At 40.7% G+C, this 21,436-nt stretch overlaps 1 protein-coding gene across 2 annotated transcripts in view; it reads right to left on the reverse strand.

Moving 5' to 3' along the window:
- The window catches only part of frem2a (FRAS1 related extracellular matrix 2a), a 72,873-nt gene that overhangs the window by 16,892 nt on the left and 34,545 nt on the right, over positions 1-21,436 (reverse strand). For both annotated transcript variants that reach the window (XM_085289177.1, XM_085289175.1), the window contains exons 4-6: positions 11,797-12,027; positions 6,425-6,550; positions 4,108-4,359 (exon numbers count right to left, since the gene is read on the reverse strand). In XM_085289177.1, coding sequence (XP_085145303.1) covers positions 4,108-4,359; positions 6,425-6,550; positions 11,797-12,027 — 609 coding nt within the window. The remainder of the gene's footprint in view (positions 1-4,107; positions 4,360-6,424; positions 6,551-11,796; positions 12,028-21,436) is intronic.

The raw sequence follows: 21,436 nt of genomic DNA on the forward strand, positions 1-21,436 counted from the left end.
TATTCTGAATATTACTCTACTGATATATGAACTTTCATATTTTATTTATATACTTTAACTAGGCCACATAACAAAAGCTAAGTGGAGTACTTAACAAAGGGACCGAGAAAAAAAAATCTGCAGTTGCATGTTGACTGCCAGCTTCACATAACAAGTGACAGCTCAGGGTAATAACATCCAGCGAGTATTGCACATCAAGTGCAGCCTGTGCCCTCTCTCGCCCCATCCAAAGACTTCTTTCCTCAATGCATCTGTCTTTCTCATTTACCTTTTCTTCCTACACACTCACTGTTATCTAACAGATGCATCACTGCAAACAGAATGTGTGTATTTGCACAAAGGCAGAGTAAAAGCAAAGTAACAGACTGCGTAGGTAGGAAAAACACATGGATAAAAACGTCTGACCGTAAACACTGATAAACAAGGGGCTTGTAAGAGTGTGGACGTGTAGCTTATCTTTAAACACTAAATGCAAGCAATCTGGCTCCAGTTCCTTCTGTGCTCAGCGAGGACACTTCTGCTAAGATGCTAATAAACATGTCTGTATTCACACATGTCTTGACTGCGCTCCCCTCTGCGTGACACCACAAGAGGGAGGTGAGTGATGACTGATGAATGAGAAATGAATTCTCTCTCCCCTCTGGGACAACGCCTGTGGTTTAGCACTCTGAAGTGTGTGGGGAAGGTGTAAAGCCAAATTATGATAATTACCAGTGTGTGGGTGTCTGTAGCCATTTGTGTGTCACTGCACCTTTAAATGCAGTTTATAGTACATTCTCAGCTGTCCTGTAAAGAATGGGCCCTTTTTTGCAGGAGGCTCGCTAATACAAACTGTCTGTATGCAGTATTTCACTTGGTATGGAGGCTTTTAGGTAATAAACGTCATATCGAATCGTGGAATGATTAAGAAGGTAGGTCATATCTAACTATAATAAACAAACCTTTGTCTTTTTGTTGGCATTTAGCTTTTATCAGCTAGAATAGTGGAACGGGCTTAAAACAGGGTATCGTGACACACAGGGAACAGGCTGGCTCACATTTGAACCCATGCCCCTTCAGCAGCCTTCACCTACTCCTCCAGGTTTTCTACAGTGGCACCTGTGAAATCTGTTGGTTTTTGGGTTTTTTGGTTCTTTTTTCTCCTCCTAGACCATCAAAACTTGGACCAAACCCCATCACACACAGACTGCTCGAAGAAATTAAAGGAACACTTATTAATCAGAATATAGCATCAAGTCAATTAAACTTTTGGGATATTGATTAAAACAGTGCTGTAAGCTAAACAGCAGAGGAGGTTAATCAGCTTTAGCAGCTGTACTAGAGGGGCAACAATGAGACAACCCCCAAAACAGGAGTGGTTTTACAGGTGGAAGTCACTGATATTTTTTCCCCTTTCTCATCTATTTTGAATGTTTTTTTTTTTCATTAGTTTTGCATTTGGCTGTTGGCATAAGATGACACCTGGACCCTACAGAGGTTGCACAGGTAGTCCAATTCATCCAGGATGGCACATCAATACGTGCTGTTGCCAGATGGCCATGGAGGAGAGTCCAGTGGATGAACAGTTATTGTGGGATAGCTGGACGGACCAATAGAAGGTTGTTAGCCCAACTGCAGGACCAGTATCTGCTCCTTTGTGCATGTTGGCACATTTCAGTAAACATGCAAACTGAATTTCAGTGGTCATATTTCATATAAAAAAAATTAAGAAATAATGGGTAGTTGAAGACTTATACTGTAGAAAAATAGTATTGCTGATAGCAGCACAAACAAAAACTCTCTAAGTTCTAAGTTCTGTTCTAAGTTCACCTTCTGAAATGCAAAGTAACCCGACTGTTTCACCCCAGTCAGGGCGTACAAAATAGCCAGAGGTATTCTGCAGCTTTGGTGTGACCAACACTCAGGCTGCCCTAATATTGAAATGAAGGCCTGGGTTTCCAAGAGATACTCAGAGCTAATCTACAATTCTACAAACTCAGCTGTGGCCATATGCACCCATCCGAAAAGTCTGCGCGTTCGTCTCTCCTTGGCAGGGTACAAGGAGATGACAACACTCACTTTGAGTCAAAATGTGCATCCATGCAGAGCGCAACACTCAGGGCGACAGGTACTGTAGAGTTTAATCTGATAAAGTACTAAATCAAGCAGATATCTCTGGGACTTTTTTTCTCAGATGAAGTGAGAAAACCCTGTGTGTGTGTGTGTGTGTGTGTGTGTGTGTGTGTGTGTGTGTGTGTGTGTGTGTGTGTGTGTGTGTGTGTGTGTGTGTGTGTGAGAGAGAGAGAGAGAGAGAGAGGTATAGTGGATAAATAGATGGAAGGAGAGCAGCCAGGTGAACTTGACTCTAACCTGAGGGAAGGAAAAATGGGGCTAGAGAGAGGACTACCAGTCACACTTAAGTGTTCTTTAAGTGCTTTTCTCACCATTTACCTTACCTTACCTTCACACATAAACATCCATGCAGATGCAAGGAACCATGTGACACAAGTAAACACATGCTGCAAACTCTTGTTTCACTATTTTCCTGGCCAATTGGAGGTTGCACTAAAGAAAATGAGGCTGCAGTTTAACTGCCTGGGTGCAGGTATTAGAACACTGTCAGACAGCGTATTATCCTCTGGGAGGCTAAAAATGACACATAATCTCTCACTGGAGTTGGGCTCTCACAAACACATTTCCATTCCTTTGAACTCAGCACCAAGTCTGAAGTCTTCTGACAATTTACTACCAATCAGACCATGTGTCATGTTTCTTGTTAACTAGCCCCCAGATGCCTCCCTGCACATATGCACAGTCAGTCAATTTGGCACAATTGTTTGTATCCCTAAATGAGTTCTCAGTTGTAAGTCGTCATTGTTTTATTTATCCCAGGCTGCTGTTTGGCAGTAGCATGATGAGGCCTCTGTGATACAAACAGTTCATGACAAAATGAAAGACTAAAAGGAAAGCAAGATTATAAAATGTCTGTAAAATAAGACTTCATTTTTCTACATTTTAATCTTAAACCCAATAAAGAGCCTTGCCACAAATTACAGAAAATGAGTAAGGATGTGTTCTCAGCTTGATTATATATCTTACAATTTTTTTGATTTGACTTTTTCCTTTGTCCTAAAACGTTGGCTCTTACTCTGCTGCTTTAAATCTGCCAGCCTGTATTTGTCCAGATAGATGACAAATGGGTGTCTGAACAACAAGCGTGTAAGCTGAGAACCACGTTGTGCATAAAGGGAATGAAGACTGTCTTTATGGCCTTTGTTACATCACTGGTATTTGACCCAAATTCATTATAGACATTACAGCCTTATCTCCAAAAGAGATACAAAAATTGTGACTTTTACCGACTTTCACTTTTTAATCGATTTGGTGGCATTTAGCAAAAAAATCCAGAGCACAGACATCATTCTGTCACCGTGAAGTCTCTAAAGTAAATCAATGCAGAATAGTGAGATGGTGGAGAATGCATACAGATTGCAATAGGTATTTCCCAGCAGGCATGTCAGTCCCCAGATAAATCATCTACACATTTCTCTTGCTTTCGGAATATTTAATCTACTTTGGTCCATGCGATGCTGTAACTGGATGAAAGCAGACAAGGGACGCGTGTGATAATGCAGTCCCACCGGACTTGTGCTCGCTTCTCGACTGTAATTAAAAATTGTCAGAATAGCAGCGTGACAGGAGTTTGATTCCATCTGTCTGCTGTGAGTGCAGGGTCTATTTCAGCACTCTAATCCTGCATGCCTTAACACCCGCTAAGTCTGTGAAACAAGCATAATTAAGAGAAATTCTGTGATATGAGGGCTCTGAAGAAAATTCAAAACAACAGAAATCCATGCACTTGTTTGAAAGAGTGCATATAAGCACGTGTGCTTTAACATTAAAGCCAAGCTGAAATAAATCAAATCTTCTAAATCTCTGGAGTGAGACAAGAACCTTTTGCAAAGTTCGCCACAGCCGCTGTGATTCAGGTTACGGTACATCACATCTGGCAGCAAAATGGTTTGACCACAAATAGATTTTGAAGTTTTCTCTATGAAGCTCTTAGAACTTCTAGAAATGATCACCTGAAAAAGATAAAGTTAGAAAGCTATTATTAGAATGCATTACCATCATCCGTATCTTCCAAGATGTTAACTTTGGTGGTGGGGTAGTGCATTCCCAGACGTCCTCCCACAGGCAGTGACAGAGTAACGTTGAAGCTCTCCTCTCCCTCGTACAGGGAGTCGTCTATGATCACCACGCGGCACAGCTTCTCCCTGTCACCTTTGTTGAAGCGAAGGAGGCTGCTGTGTTCCTCAGGACGGGAGATGTAGTCCGAGTAAGAGAGGACAGTGGTGGGAATGGTTCCTGAGGCCGAACCTTTAGAAAGACCAGCAACAAGAATGGTGAGTACGATGCACAAAAGCATAAAAAGAATAAAATATGATTGAAAAGACCTAATGAAAAGACCATAAATGGTATCCTCTGTACAAAGAAGATGTGTTATTGATACAAATCTTTTAATACAGTGTTCACAAAAAAAATTAAAGGAACAGTTTGAAAACGCAACAGATCTCTGTGGGAAAAAATCATGCTAAATAATAATATGGATATGGACTGGGTAATGTGTAAGAAATGAATGGATTGTCTAACGGAAATGAAATGTATTAACCTACAGAGGATTCAATCAAAGTGAAAAAATGATGCAACAGGCTTTTCCATTTTGCCGAAATTCCATTGCAGCAACTTAAGACACTCCGTAGTTTGTATGGCCCCCACGTTCTTGTATTCTTGACTGACAATGTCGGTGAATGCTCCTAATTAGATGACGCCAGGTGTCCTGGAGGGTCTCATCCCAGATCTGGACCAAGGCATCCTGGACAGTCTGAGGTGCAACATAACAGCATCACAAGGACTTAAAATGATGTCCTAGAGGTGTTTTACTGGATTTATGTCAGCTGAGGGTGGGGGCCACTCACTGCACCAGCGTAGGGTCTAACAATGGTTTCACGGTTTGTTCGTCTCTCCATTGGTGAACGATGTTACAAGCAGCATAATGTTCTCTGCGTCTTCTCCAGAGCCTTTCACATCTGTCACATGTGCTTAGGGTGAACCTGCCCTCATCCATGAAAACCACAGGATGTCAGTGGTGGTCCTACCAATTTTGGGGTTCTTTGGCAAATACCAATCACCTTCAAGGTGTCAGGCAGCGAGCACAGGGCCCACTAAAAGATGTCGAGCCTTCAGGCCATCCTCATGAAGTCTATTTCTGATGAGAGACATTCACACCAGTGGCCTGCTGGAGGTCATTAGTGTGACCTAACGGGAACAGGATGGCAGTGCTCTTCCTGTTTGTCCTTGTACAGAGGAGCAGATACTGGTCCTGCTGATGGGTTAAGGACCTTCTACAACCGTGTCCAGCTCTCCTATAGTAACTGCTTGTCTCCTGTAATCTCCTCCATGCTCTTGAGCCTGTGCAAACCTTCTGATAAACCCTCACCCTGGATGAGTTGGACACTGCACCTACTGTTCATGTCATTAACACCAAAGTAGCTGAAACTAATTAACAACTGTCTGTGCTACTTAACTGACCAGATGATATTCTCTGATTAAAAATAGTTCCTTTAATTTTTTTGAGGTGTGTATAAGAACTTGGATTAAGAGCATAAAAATAAATATGAAAATAATGAAATGAAGAAAATATGAATATGTTGTGTATCTCAGTGCTACAAATCTGTATTTGAATTTCATAAGATTCAGATTTTCAGCATAGCTAAACTTTGACTTTTAATTGCAGCAAGTCCATTAGGTCTGTCGGTGTATGGCAAGGAGCACAGAAGTAAATTTCCATCAAGTTCTGGCAAATTTGTTAGAAATCTTTCATTTTTCATTAACCGTGAAAAGCAAAAAAATAGTATGGCTGAATTATTAAAGGGGAAGCGGATGTTGTGGAGCATGTAAGGAATCAAGAATTCTTGCAAAACTTAACAGCTAAGTGTGATCCTGCTGTGCTTAGGCTGCTAACATGTGATTTGTGAAAATGCAAATGGCGTGTAAACAGCTTCTTTTCCAGAGAGCTGACTTGACTTTAAACAGATTTAACGGGTACTGTCAAACTGCATAGGTGAGGAAAAAAGCTGCACCCGACACTCCACCTACACATCAATATAACAAAGACATCGCCTGTCATCCAGACGCATATATCACAAGACTGAAACATGCCTCACTTTTTAGGTTTAAACAATTACATGATCTATTTGTTTTGTAATTTGAAGTAAGGACATCTGAGACTTCATTATACAGGTGAATATAACGAATGTAAATCAGACCCAGCTTTTTATACCGTTAACCAAGTGGTGCGATCACTGTCTGCAAATATGGCAGGATTGCAACGTATACAGGGGGGGAAATGGGTTAGATGAGGTGAAAAAAGGCCAGCCTGTACCCTGCTGTGTGTAGCAGACCACCATGAGCTCCTCGCTGATGTCTCCACTGCGGTGCACTGGGATGAAAAGCTCTCCAACATCTTCCTCTACTGAGCGGATCTGTTCAGGGAAAAATACAGTCGACTCTGTTTGGAAGGGGAAAAGAGAAAACGAGACAGTCAGGGAAAAAAAGAAAAGGGTAATGATATGTATAACAATCTGCAAAAATCCACAGTGCATTAGGCCATCAAGGACTAATACAGGCTTTTGTTCTGGTTCTGCATTAGCGAGCTGCAGCTGACATTTTCCTTTCATTTTTTTTTTTATTCCATTGAAGTGGTGGTCCTGCAGTGTGCTTATTCATATTCGAGAATAACTCTCCATCGGTCTTTTGGTTTGGTGTAACCAGACGGGCTCTTCAAAGAGACCGCTTTGGAAGTTTTTCTTCTTGTCTCACGTATCGCGGACAATTACACAGGCAAGAATCTGAATTTATACCACAGAGTCAATCAGCTGGGAGTTTCACCCATCTACAGCTCCATACTCAGAGGGGTCAATCATCTCTCTCATATTTTCTTCCCCGCCTTTCTCTCCGTCTCTGACTGGAGTTTGTGATTGAGGGAGAAACTTTGAGCTAGTGAAAGCATCATCTATCAAAGCACAGAACTTACTGGCATTATAGAAACAATAAATTTTGGAGGCTATTTTCCACAGACGCACTGGGACCAATAAAAATGCTAACAGAGTGGCCGAAGCTTCAGCTCGTCCCAGTTCTTCGCGTGCCTTTGTTTCGTGCGCTCTCTGAAAGAATCGATGACTGAATGATGGGAGGTGAAAAACACTGACGAAAACTTCAATTAAAAAGGCGAGGACTGGCGCGTGAAACAGATTTATATCTGACTCAATGCCCGGCGTAAAGAGAGATCAGCAACCTGAGCTGGCTGTTTGGGATGAAGTCATCAACACAAGACAATCTTACACACAGCAGGGGGAGGAGGTCGAACATTTCTTTTATCTTACGATAAGTCGCTAAATTGTTCTCACAGTCTTCTTCCACCTCTCCGACTTTTTTTCATTCTGTTCCTGTCCACAATCTGTCACTCCCCGGGGACTCATACAAGGAGACTGAGGTCCACCGCTTACCTATTCCACACACACGAGTAACGTTACAACCTGATTTTCTTCCCTCTTTCCACACACGTACTGTACACTTAGTCTCCTCCTCGCACTCTTCTATTGCCTCTAAATCCACCTACGGTTTGGAAAAGCACATTTTCAGCCAAGTGGGTCAAGTTCACCTCCTGGAGGAAAACCCACAGTCTTTTTTTAACTCATTCATGGGGATTGGAACATAAACACAGGCTTTTATGCTGGGTGTTAAAACAGCGAATACTTGCACCTGATTTTGCTATTGTTTCACCAAATAAAATAAAAACTGCTTTTGTTTTCTTTTACTCCAGCTTTTCTTTTCTTCCTATGCTTTGAACCTCTCCATTATTGATAATTTCATAAATATTCTATGGATGCTGGGATATTTTCCTTGTTGCTGCTGTTTGACTGCGTTGTGATAAATGTGCACTTTACTCATTACCACCTTGCAATGCTGGTCATGGACAAAATGGAGATGCACATGTATAACAAATGAGCCCCTAAAAACCTGCAGTTAATAGCACAATATAAGCAAAACACAATCCAGCATAAGAAGATGTAGCTCCTTGCTTGAAAGCTCTGTGTTTACGACTAGAGACAAGTGTCCATGATGACACACAAAAACACAAGTGCGTTCTTGTTTGTTTAGCAGAATGACACTGGTGCAAACGCAGTAAAAGTTGTCCTGATGTATTGTGTTCTTAATGAGAACACAAGAACTACACGACCACCTGTAGCAATGTGGCTGCTGCTTAGAGTATGCAGTCCAACAACAGGCGTTTCCCTTCATCTTTAGTCATCATTGTGTATGCATTACATATATAAAGAATAAAATCGTAGCAATCACATGGGCAGACAGCAGGTAAAAAGTAGAAGCACACTCACACATCTCTATAAAGTATGTGTTCTTGCTTAAAACACCAGAGAAAAACTCCAAGCATCGACACAGACAAGTGCAGTTTGTTCGCAAACTCCACTCCTTAATTTTGGAGCACTTTTACTTAACGATCCTCTCTCCTCCTCTAAAGCTGATATTAGCCAAGCTGACATGTTCTCCGGGGAGTGACTCTCTGGGATAACCAGACGACTAGACAAAGCCCGTTTTCATCATTAGAGAAAGAAGCTGGAGTACAGCTAACACCACAGGCATAGCTAAAGCTTCACTAACCCATTAGAGTACAGAGTGGCACATCTCTGCCACATTAGACAGTCCCCCGAGAAGACGGAAAACAAACCAGCCCCTGCCCTCCACACACTTCGTAATTAACCCACTGGGGAGGATAGATTGAGGAGGGAAAATGTGGCATGGGGAGTGATACTGAGAAACAAAGGACAAGAAAACAAATGAGAGAGGGGTGAGAGCAACTGCAGTATGTCACTATAATGGACGCTTCAGCGTTTCCATCTTTGGTGCTCAACTGTAATTACTTGGAAGTTGCACTGAGGAGGGGGGTAATGCATGCAAAAAAATGAAAGTAAAAGCAGAAGAAGAGTAAATCTCGTCTGGATGGAGCAGAGGAGTCAGTTTGTCGCACCACTCAATATTCCATTAACATTTCAATTTGCAGGAAAAGACACAAAGAACTATGAGAGTGAAAATGGCAGATTATAACCTATTTAAGAAAGAAAGCGAAAGACATTGTGTGTGCGTAGATGTGTGTGTGAGTGTGTCAGGGTGTGATTATTCTTTTTTTATGCCTTATTGGATTTTAAGAAGCACAGATTGTGCTCAGTATTTCCATTGGGTATAAAAAACACTACTACCATTAAGAGATGAGTATTATCCTTATAGTTATTTTTCACTGGCTATCATGACAAATATGTATTTCTGCTCCTTTCCTCAGGGCAGACCTGACAAGGCCTTATATTAGAAAATACTTATATTGACAGTTCTTGATTCTGCGTGTCAGGCATATGTATTTTTCAGCCTTCTGTAAAGAAATACTTGAGTGGCAGAGGAGAATTTTTGTGCTATGCTTTATGCATTGCAGAAACTTCAGTGAATATTCAGCCTTATTCTTCGATCTGGGTTAACAAAGGAATTCTTTCCACTATGCACAGTGGTTTTAATTGATTTTAATTTGTAATGCTGGGTACATCCTTCTGAATAAAATAACATTTTAGTTAACCAGTAATGACAAACAATGTTGTCTCAGTTCTTTCTACTGCAGCTCAATGTATAGAAGTAAATAAATCATTTTCAGCTTTCATGTTGTGTTGTCTGTTGAGAAAACAAAGGACACACATCAGATTACCCCTCACTTGTATATACCCGCACCTGGTGTCTACGTGTAAATAAAATTGTGAACCTTAGTGACGGTCTGCCTCCGAGTCTCTCCTGAGCCTGACAAATAAAATGACTGTAGATGCATGCCTCTGCCCCTCTTCCTTTTCTGTCCAAACACATATAATAAATACAGGTAACAGATTAAAGGAAAAACTGCAGTAATCTGTAGTAAGGGTGTCCGGTGGCTATGCTGCTGTAGCCATTTTGCCATTTTGGTGCCATTTCATGTAGTTTCAACCTTTATAGTAATGTGCAAAATTCTTGCGCTACCCCTTTTCATTAAGAGTGCCGTCTTGACAACCACCCTCACACTGAGCCCATTTCTGATGAGGCTCAGTCAGCAATATATTTTTTCCCTATTTCTTAAAAAGATGACTTTCAGATACTGTAGACCTGCACTAGGCCTGCCACTTGTTGTTTTGTCTTCCACATGTCTAGTTTACTCTGATTTTTTGAAGGACACACTGTACAACATGTCAAGATTTCACGTTTTGGGCTAATAGTTCTTTGGGAATCACCTTGTTGAGGAGAAAACATTTTCTGCCTGTCAAGCTCTGTTATTGTTGGCAGATGGGAACAAATTATGTTTTACGACCGCTTGCCAGTAAAGTGCCTAAGGATATAATTTAAAATAGTTTCTTAATTAATTGCATATCATGTGTAAACATAAAAGTGATTAATCCCACGCGTTGAGTTCATTTTTATGATTCATAAGTTCATGTTAATTGGCTTAACAAACAAATATAAAAACATACCTGGGAAAATGGTCAGGTAAAAATCTGAGCTCTTTGGAAGCCAAAAAATGAAAGAAAAAATGAAGACACAAGGGGCTACTACTACTGGCTAGATAGTTTAGCACAGTAATATAATTTATCACATGCCTGTATATGTAGGGAAGACTTAACTAAATGAAAGGTATCATGTGCATTATTGTTTGACCAATAAAACAGAACATAAAGTTGCTGATCAGGCTGCAGGGAGGTAAATATGTACATACATTTTCAAACCAGCAGCACAAATCAACACATTTCAAAGGTGGGCACCAAAGTGTCACTAAGTCAGTGCTCAAGCAGTTGTAACGAACTGTCACAAATGTGACAAATGGCAAAAATGATGATGCTGTAGTGAAGGAGGCCTTTGACTTTTAGGATATTAAGCACTTAGTATTGTTAGATTAAAGTATAGATTTTTCAGTTCTGGTCAAAAATGTGTTTTGCAAAGTCAACATGTGATTCTAATTAGTCCCTCATTTAATGCTTTGGCCAAATTTGGCAATATCCTTAATTACAGCTCTTAGAACATTAATAAAAGCTGCAACAATTTACTTTGTAAAACCATATCCTGTTATTTGTTCATGATTTGTTCTCTTCCATTTCACAGTCAGGAGCTAGCTTACCTGAAGTAACTCTGGCCATTATCATGCTTTTCCTGGTAATGTCACTAAGTTCATCTGCCTACTTCTCACACATCCAACACGCTTTTCTCTTTTTTTCTAGTACACTAGAGGCCATGTGCTCTTCTTATGAGATAATCCTCCACCTGCATCATTTGTGAATAGTTAATATTTGGCCTCCTCTGGACATTAGTTCATTAGAATTCATAGGAATTACCTAGGTTGGAAGCATTAAAGGGGCCTTGTTGTAACATCTTGAAACGGTGTGAGCAAGGATAATATATGTGCAATATTACATCATAATTCAGTAGGTGATTCTATAATGTGTCTGCAAATTATCAAGTCACTAAAGCTCTCAGAAAAATCGAGTTATGAGAGCAATAACTGCCTTACTTAAGTAAATGTATTTTACCACTCATCACCGCTGATAATTGTCACATAAAACGTGTGTGTGTGTGTGTGTGTGTGTGTGTGTGTGCGTGAGTGAGTGAGTGTGTGTGTGTGTTTGTGTTTGTGTGTGCGTGTTGAAGGCAGGGTAAAAGGTGCATATGGGAAGGACTGACCATCACTGGGATCCAAGATCTCAACTGTTGCCATGACGGGGAACTCTATCACTCCCATCACCGGCTCCGATAATAAAATTTGAAAGGTTTCTGCCTGCTCGTACTTCCCATCATTCAGTATCCGAACACGCCACGTGGCTCTGGTCTGTCCCGGGTTGAACTGAATTTGCCGCTGGGACCTGCCCTTGAAGTCCTCCTCCTTCTTTGCGCTGCCGTCCTGGGTGCCAATCCCTGAGAGGTGAAGGCGGTGATGGGCATGAAAGAAGGAATAGACAAGAAAAGCAAAAAAGATGAGTTAAAAAAAAAAACAAAGGAGCGGAGACAAAAGAAAATGACAATGAAAGGATGACAGGCGGGAGAGAGAAACAGATGACAAACAGATTAGATATTCACACCCTTTAATGTTGTTCAGAGAGGTGAGAAAAAGAGTGCTTTGCTTCTATTTTTTTTCTCCACTGATCACTACAGTGCCTCAATGTGTGAAATGAATTTGTGACTGAAGGATTTAAATAAGCATATTTTAGCTTACTGAGATGGATTAGCTACCATAGTTGTTAGGTACGCATACATGAATGGGTATATGTGTGTGTGTGCATCACGACCCTTTCCCTTCAAATGCCGCTCACTTCGTCTATCGAACGTCTTTCATGTGAATCCACTTTGCAGCAATCCATCAGACATTCATGCTTGTTGATACATTTCATAAAATGAGGAAAGCTTGCTGGTACCAATGGGGTTACACATTAAACAAAAAGGAATCCAGGTGGCACAGGCCATAAAATAAAGCCTTACATTTGGAAATATGCTGCTCAGATTCCTTCCTCTATATTCATAGAGGAAGGAGTCTGAGAACAAGGTGTGCATAGCCAGGCTGATGCATGTGTTTGTACATAAAAGGATTTGTTTTCTTTTTCAGATACCCCCCCCCCCCCCTCCCCACCACACACACACACACACACACACACACACACACACACACACACACACACACACAAAAAGAGACAAACGTATGCAGATGGGCCTGAATCCATTCAATCATACGCACAACGAGATCGGAGAGGCGAGTATTGTATGCAAAATCTGAGCTGAAAATAAACACACATGCCGGAATGAAAAGTTGCACAGTCACAGTCTTTACCATGCCTGCGAGGACCTTCAGACATTATAATTATTTGCAAAAGCTCTAATATTGCTGTACATGATTTTGGAGTTTCTTCTATATTTTTTTCTCAGTCCACCAAATGCTTCTCTTTGGGCAAAGTGCTTTGGATGATGTTCAACAATAACAAAATCAAGTGAAGCACACTCACGGTCAAACCCTGCCGAACTGTAGCCGGCAACGCATTTAGGGTAACATCTGCTGTTGCTGCGTTTTTGTCAACAGCCCCACAAGTATCACTCGGCCTTTACGTTTCCTGTTTTTTTTCTCTCTTTTTCTGTTTTTTTCTCAACAGGAAAAGCCAAAGATGCTTCTATTGCTCGGTGCAGCTAAACTATCGCAACATAGAAAATCAATTTCTCTGGGGGTGTTGAAAGCCTTTCCGGAAAATCTAAGACATGCCTAGCGGAAGTGCTGTCAGGAGAAGTCTTGGATCCCTTTTTCTTACTTGCAGTGCTATCATCTTAAGCTGGGTGTGTGTCTAAGTGAGAGCTGGCTGGTGCAAACCGGAATCCAAATGTGAATTCAAATATCATTATTGTTACAAAACTACTGCTAAATAACGGCATTGTTGGATAGACTATCAAAGCTGGTTTCATTTGCTATCAAGCTTAATGTCCTGTTCCAGTTTCTTCACTTGAGTTTAAAGTTAAATAAAGCACAAATGCTCGGTTGATTGATTTCCTTAAAGCACAGTGGAAATCCCATCAGCTTTTACAATCTTAAACAAGACATGACGTCTGTCAGCATGGTGACCTTTCCCATAATGAGTGCTAGTAGTCATTAATCTATTATTTTGTGATTACCACTGGCGATAGATCCACCTCGTGATTCTGTCTAGCAATCTGTGTGTGTGTCGTCACGGCAAAATGTGGTCCTGGAGACATCAACTGAAGTGTGAACTTGTCAAACTACAGTCTGAGTAGTTTGACAAGTGCTTTTGTCTGACTGTCACTATGGTGAGCAGCTTTACTGAAAACACCAGGCTCAAAATGTAACGTTCAAAATTCAGTCATGAAGCTCCGCAGGTGTCTAGTAGTTGGGATCAAAATCAAGGCCGAGTCTGAAGATGAGTGTGATCTGAGCGCTCGCTGAAGACTCGCAGGGCTGAAACATCAACATGCTAATGACTGTCCGTCCTGGTATTTTGCCACTGCAAGATGGTCACTATTATTCATCATTACGCAGAACTTATGGGTCAGACCATATCTGACATGCTGAAACACAGACTTACACACCCACACAGAAACACAAAGTGAAAACAATACTCTTGCAGTTGGTAATGAATGCAGCGATGGCAGTCTTTGCATTATTAAAAGCAAGAGTAGGACTGAAATCGGTTTTGCAGGTACTTTTATGTGCTGTTTAATGTTCTGCAACCAAGCAGCTAATTAGCTATCAAGCTTTCAAAATGAAGTTACCCAAGCACTAGTTAATGTTTATAAGGTTGTTGTTCAGAGTCTGTGGGTCTTGTGTTATGCAGCAGGGTGATTATTTTCTCACTTTGACTGTCTCTGCTGCATAGAAAGTTGATAATGGTGTTCTGTCAAGTGAAATCAAAATAATAGTGGGCAGAGTCATTAAAGTAAAAAGAATAAGTTTCTTTCTTGCGTTTGAATGGGATTACAGGGCAATTAATTTAGAGGAAATGGGCAATGATGAAGCAACACATTGAACTAGACCCTAATGTATAAAATTATTGTCCATTAGTACTATTTAAGTAAAAAGAAATGTGCATTTTCCATTTGTAGTTGAGTTGTATTTGTATTTGGGAGCATGGCTCTGTTCTGGGACTTTCTCATCTTTCCATGTGCAGACATGGAAAGCCTGAAGCAGATCAGGGGAGGTCTGAAACAGCACAAAAACAAAGAAAGGGTGAGTTGTAAAGTGTCTTGTTGGGGGACGCAACAGCAGTAGACCAGCTGAAACAACCTAAATAATATGGACAGAGTGTCAAATGTATAAACTAAATGCAAAGAATAGTATCAGGTGAGCCATCAGCTAATTTGGGACTTAACTTTGTGGTGACAATGTCTCTCAGCAGTAGTATTATGTCAACCAAACTGGGGATTAGTTTCAAGAAAGCTCGTTCACAAATCTTTCATTTATGCTCTACCATATTCATTATGCAAAAAACTTTGTTTTGAATGTTTGAAATGGCTACAAACAAGTTCAAAAACAAGAACCCGTCTGCATTAACCTTACTGAAATATTCAGACAGTCTTTACTGTCTATTTACAGTAAAATAATTTCCATTGCTCCCAGAAACTTCAGCTAAAAGCCAAACAAGGGTTATTACTGGTCAGAAGAAATGGGGTCACTTTGTAATGATTAAAAGAGAAAAGAAAATAATAACATACATCAGGGAAGACATGTTGGTGGGAAAAGAAACGTGAGGTGGGAAAGGTGTTGATGGGAATTTGTGACCAAATGCTGAGGGAGAACTAAAGCCTTCAAGCCCTCCCACTCCTGTGCAGTGTGAGTGATTAGACCATACACTGGGTTGACATGTTTTTGTAATGTTGTTGCAAATGTAGAGAGAGAGAGAGAGAGAGAGAGAGAGATAGATAGATAGATAGATAGATAGATAGATAGATAGATAGATAGATAGATAGATAGATAGATAGATAGATAGATAGATAGATAGATAGATAGATAGATAGATAGATAGATAGATAGATAGATAGATAGATAGATAGATAGATAGATAGATAGATATTTTCAGTGTGTTATGATTATGTATGCTTTATGCGAGTTCTTTAGAGTTACATTCTAAAAATCTCATTTGGAGGCCAAGAAACATGTTAGCAATACAGACTACATGAAGAATTTTTTAAAAGTTGCTTCAGCATTGATTCATGCGCGTTGTAAATTTAAAATAAATCTGCGAGACTCTTAAAGGTCTGTAGACGATTCAGAGCAGCAGCCTCGCTCTAGGCAGCTTCTCTGTCAAGAATGCAACACATGTATCTGTTCCGAGCACAGAACAAATGATGGTGCATTTTGATAAAGAGGAGATGACAGTCAGTGCTGTTGTCTGATATGGAAATACTGTATCAGGACTTGTTGTCATTTGCATTGAGACGAACGTATGCAAAGAATCCTAAACGAGACAGCAAACTTCATCAATAACAAGGAAAACTATCGCGCAATGCAAACACACTGAATGGCCATCATTTCAAGAAACACAAGATTAGAACTTTAAAGAAGGGAAGTATGTTTGCTCATAGCTGAGTATTTCTATCTGATCTTCCTATTCTGATGATTTGTAGATCCACATCACATAAAACATCTGTACACCATGGCGTGCCTACTGGAGAGAGGAAGGGCTGTCCTTAAAAGGGTGGTGTCTCACTACACCACCCTCGATGGACTCCCTGGAGGGAAGAGGCACACAATTCCCGAGGTTGCGCTGGGGTTTCTTCTCCACTGGAGGATACATATCCTCTCGAGTGTTTTTGATCTCCATCGCACTGTTGCTTAGAGCCAGCGCGCCTTGTGTTTGTGTCTCCACAACAAGTACAGACTCGCAGATCCAAAGAGTTGCTTGCAAACACAAACACATCTTCTTTTTCTAGCTGCAAACTTTCCTTGTGTTTATTCACTGTTTTAGTTTCTTTAGCTTCTGAGTAACCTCAGCATGGCTCATTGAAACATGCACAATTCAAAAAAAAAAAAAAAAAAAGCATGATGATTGCATGTTCATTATACTAGACTCATTTCACACTGAGGCAGCAAAGGTGGAGACTTGCGCAAAAAAGATGGAGGGGTCCAACAGATTCTTTTCTCTCCTGGTGAAATGCAATTATCTCTTCATCCCTTCTGCTTGGCAACAAAAATGAGGTTGGAATATGTCCCACAGGAGATAATATATCTTAACCTGGCAAAAGTACACCTCGTTAACAATTCATCTCTCAGGGCAAGGACAGACCAGAGAAGGACAGTGCTGAAATAAAAAAAAAAGTCTTCAAAGGATGAGCTTTGACTTGTGCAATAAGTAAAAAAAAAGAAGAATGAGAATTCAATTCCATCTTGTGTCCCTATGGGGTCCCTCATATTGCTCATACAGCAAGGAAGACAGGAAGCGAGAAGGAAATGGAAAAAGTCGAGGAAAAGAGAAGGCAAAGAAAGGAAATGAAAGGAAGGGAAGGAAAGATGTACAGGAGATGTGGATCTGAGAATGGAAGGTTATGTGGAGGGAAAGTGCGAGAAGGTGCAAAAGCAAGTGGAGAAACAGAGCTGAACCAGCATATGCACCGAAATGTGTAACAACCAAACAAAGGATACAACAGAAGAGGAAGGCAGAGTGGGAATAAGCAGCCAATGAGCACAGCATTGGACAGATATACGACTCATATTTCCACCCAATATACTGTCCAAAATTTGGAGTGAGACTGAAGGGGAAAAAGGTAGGTATAACACAAATAAGGGAACTTATAGAAAAGAAACAGTTGATGTCAAACACCGAAGGCTAGACTATTAGTCAGTAACGGCGCAAGAAAAGGAGAGATGGTGCCTTTGATGAGTAAAAGGAGGTTAGAAGCAAAAGGACGTCTCTACCGTAAAATGAGGTGAGGAGAGATTACGGATAAAAGGGAAAGAATGTGAGACGAGCTAAGTGGCCCGACGTCACTGGGACGGACGCTTTGGCAGAAGGAAAACAGCGACGGGACTTAATTAGCGGGATTTAGGCTGCACGTTTATATGTTTGGTCGAGAGTGGAATTTTATTGTTTTCATAAGAAATGAGAAAGCAAGGTGAAAGCTTAAAAAGTAAAAGAAGAGGATATGAGGATAGAATTCGGTCTAATCCGCATGGCCTTGTCCAGCCCTGTTCTGCCTGAGCTGTGCTTTGCGGGAGCATCTTTGAACCCTGATCTTATCTCTGTGTTCCTCCTTCACTGATCCTCTCTACCTGAACATCCTGTTGTGATAGACCATGTGTAACAACTCTCCTCCACTGTTGCCTGGCACCACACCAGCTTTCATCAGCTAACCCTTGCAACAGCAGCAGCAAGCTTCTGGCAGCATCATCGGGCAGCTTTCTCTCTGCCTTTCAATCCTTGACACAATCCTCATCAAATCCAATGCAATTTTTCCAACTATTTCCACATACGTTATTTACTTTTAACATTTCTTTTTAGAGCTGTAACAGTTTCATGATGGGATCCATGAGTCTGTCAGTAGAATTAATAAAAATATTATTTTCAGATGTAAATGTTTTGCTGCATTTTCTTTCTGTTTTATAATAACACTATAGTAGCTATTAAAGTCATGCACCTCACCTCAGTCCAGCTCGTGTTTCCCAAGGCCGGACCAAAACCGCAGAAAAAGCAAGAAATGAAAAAATAGCTGTTCTCCTTGTATTTGTGTAAAAGACTTTAGACACTGGCTGCCACTTATTACGAGTCTACTGAAAGGTAGCAAAACTTTAATGCCAGCTGCCATACGTGTCTTTCATTTCATCATCAAGGTTTCCCTCTTCTGCTGGATCTGAGCTTTGTCCATCAAAACGGGTCTCGTAACGAGCCCTCCTGAATTTCACTCAGAATTCTGTCCATTTATTTCTTTTATAACTGCAAATGCAACAACACTCATGTGTTAATATTTTGCAATGAAAATAAAAAGCGAAAAAGCTCATAAGTTTGTACCATTCTAACAAACCTGAAAGTCAATATTCGCTATGATCGCCTTTATTCTTCAACGCCACCTGCACTCTCTTAGGCAAACTTTGTTGTAATTTCTTTAAGTAATCTTCAGGGACAGTTTTCCAGGTTTCTTAAAGGACATTCAAGGTTCTTCTTTGAATGTTGGTGAGGTCAGGCCATGACTGATGAGTGTTTCATTGTGGTTTTCTTCTTGGTCCAGGTATGCTTTTACTGCTCTCCCCGTGTGTTTGGGATCAATGTCAGGCTGAAAATTGAAGCCACTGCCAATCACATGCTTTCCTTCAGAAGTCTGATGCTACTTTTCTGTTCATAATTCTATCAGTTTAGACAAGAACCCCAACACCACTGGCTGAAATGGATGCAGCAAACCATGGCAGAGCCTCCATGGTGTTTTACAGAACGCTGCAGACTATCATTGTTGTCTCTCTCCTGACCTCCTCAGTACATACTGACAAAGACTTGAAACAGAAATTTTAAATTTGGGATCATCACTCCATCAGAGCTGTTAGCACTGATTTTTAGTCTAGTTCTTGTGTAATATCTGTTTTAATTCTTTAAGAATGGCTTCTTGACAGCCACTCTTCCACTGAGACCATTTCTGCTGAGACTTCAGCAAAAAGCACCTGGATCACGTCGAGGGTAGGATACATCTCACATGTACTGTGTCGGGTTTTGCTGGATTTTTTTTCCATCTGTCTTAAGGACATGACTTTCAGATACTGATGATCTGCTATAGATATTTTTTAGGCTTGCCCTTTTTCTTTGTTCTCCATTTGTTTGGTTTCTTCCAATTTTGAAATATGAAAAGGTCTCAGCTAATAGCTCTTTACCTGCCAAACTGTGTTATCTTTGGCATTTTTCATAAATAACCTAAAGACAGGAACAAATGATTTGCTTTGCCAACAGGCTGCTAGTAAAGAAAGTGCCGAAAGATACAATTTGAATTGGTTGCTTGCTAAGTTGACAGTTATGTGCAGGCACGACACTGGCCCTTGTGACTGTTTTATATATCTCACTGCAGTTTTTACATTTTTGTAATAGAAATTAATTCGTTTTAAATACTAAACATAACTATAAATAAATACATGTCTGTGTATAGCAACAACAACAAAGCAACATCCCTTAGTTGACAGTTACCAATAACAAGGGGAAAATGAAGAAACCTATGAAGAAAAACATGTTGGTTATTTTTTTTACATTGATCACTGTTGCTCTAGACTTCACCATATTTTATTATTAGTGCCTAAACAGTGCCACAAAGGCCACATTAAAACAAATAGACTGAAATTTGAACACTCCATGTGTATTTGCACTTAGAGTGATTTAGGTTGGTGCTGTGGAGGAACGGTGCACTTATTCTCTTAAGACTAACGGCACTTTCAGCTGCCATCTTATTCCTCAAGGGATCACCAGAGCAGATGGATCTGCATCTTCTGATTTGGCTCAGATTTTATACACAGGATGCCCTTTCTGATGCAAGATGCTCATTTATCCAGGCTTGGGAACAGCAGTTGAAATTTGCTTGTTAATGGCCCCCAGAGGCAGGGTTTATGTCACTCTCAAATCACTATTGGTTAACATGTTCACACATAAGGTGAACATGTTACCCACTACACTGGGGTACAACTCCGATGCTCTTAAGACTACAATAAACATTTCTTTCTTCTTGATGTTGCCTTCCTCTAAAATGTACTAACCATGTAAGTGCACATGAATAACACATTCATGCATAGCGGCACGTCAGCATGCCATGTTAGACATTCCTTTTAAAATGCTGGCTTGAAAGTCGATGTGTGCGTGTGTGTGTGCGTGTGTGTGTGTGTGTGTGTGTGTGTACTATGTGAGTGTGGTCAGAGATAACCAGGTGCTCACACACCAACTGTGCAAAGAGATGAGAGTCTGAATGCAAGCTTTCATGTGTGCCCAAGAGATACACTTAAAACCTTCCCAAGAGGAATCAAATATACACACCAGCACACAAACACACACACACACACACACACACACACACACGCACACACACACACACACACACACACAGGTAGATGAGTCTTAAAGCTAACATTAACCGCTACACTGTGATGCTAACACCTGACCCCGCGATTAACAGAATAATGATGAGAGGTGAGAGAGTAAAAGCTGCTTACAGCTGCTACTTCTCGCAGGGCAAACGAGCTGAAGCATAACAAAGTACTAAAAGGGCCGTTCAGGGACAACATCATCACCATCCTTTTAAACTTTAAACCTCCACAAACAGTCAGACATAAGCACAAAAACATGCTGGGCTGTTCTTTCCAACACAAAATCACCTCCGTCTGTTGGTCATAAGGCTTATTAAGAACTCAGGCAGTGATGTTTGTGCGACTGGCTGGATTTAAGATTTGACTGACACACACCAGCATGTTCTCCGCCCACACTGTGTTATGTACATGGATGAGTGTCACAGGCAGCATGATGCCTCCTTTATTTCAAATCCGATGATTCACTTACAGTGGGGCAAAAAAGTACTTAGTCAGCCACCGATTGTGCAAGTTCCCCGACTTAAAATGATGACAGAGGTCAGTAATTTGCACCAGAGGTACACTTCAACTGTGAGAGACAGAATGTGAAAAAAAAAAAATCCATGAATCCACATGGTAGGATTTGTAAAGAATTTATTCGTAAATCAGGGTGGAAAATAAGTATTTGGTCAATAAGAAAAATACAACTCAATACTTTGTAACATAACCTTTGTTGGCAATAACAGAGGTCAAACGTTTACTATAGGTCTTTACCAGGTTTGCACACACAGTAGCTGGTATTTTGGCCCATTC

This window comes from Mchenga conophoros, linkage group LG10 (assembly GCF_057382185.1).
Source record: "Mchenga conophoros isolate Kocher_MC1m ecotype Shallow Benthic linkage group LG10, M_conophoros_male_GT1.1, whole genome shotgun sequence".
Classification (NCBI taxonomy): domain Eukaryota; kingdom Metazoa; phylum Chordata; class Actinopteri; order Cichliformes; family Cichlidae; genus Mchenga; species Mchenga conophoros.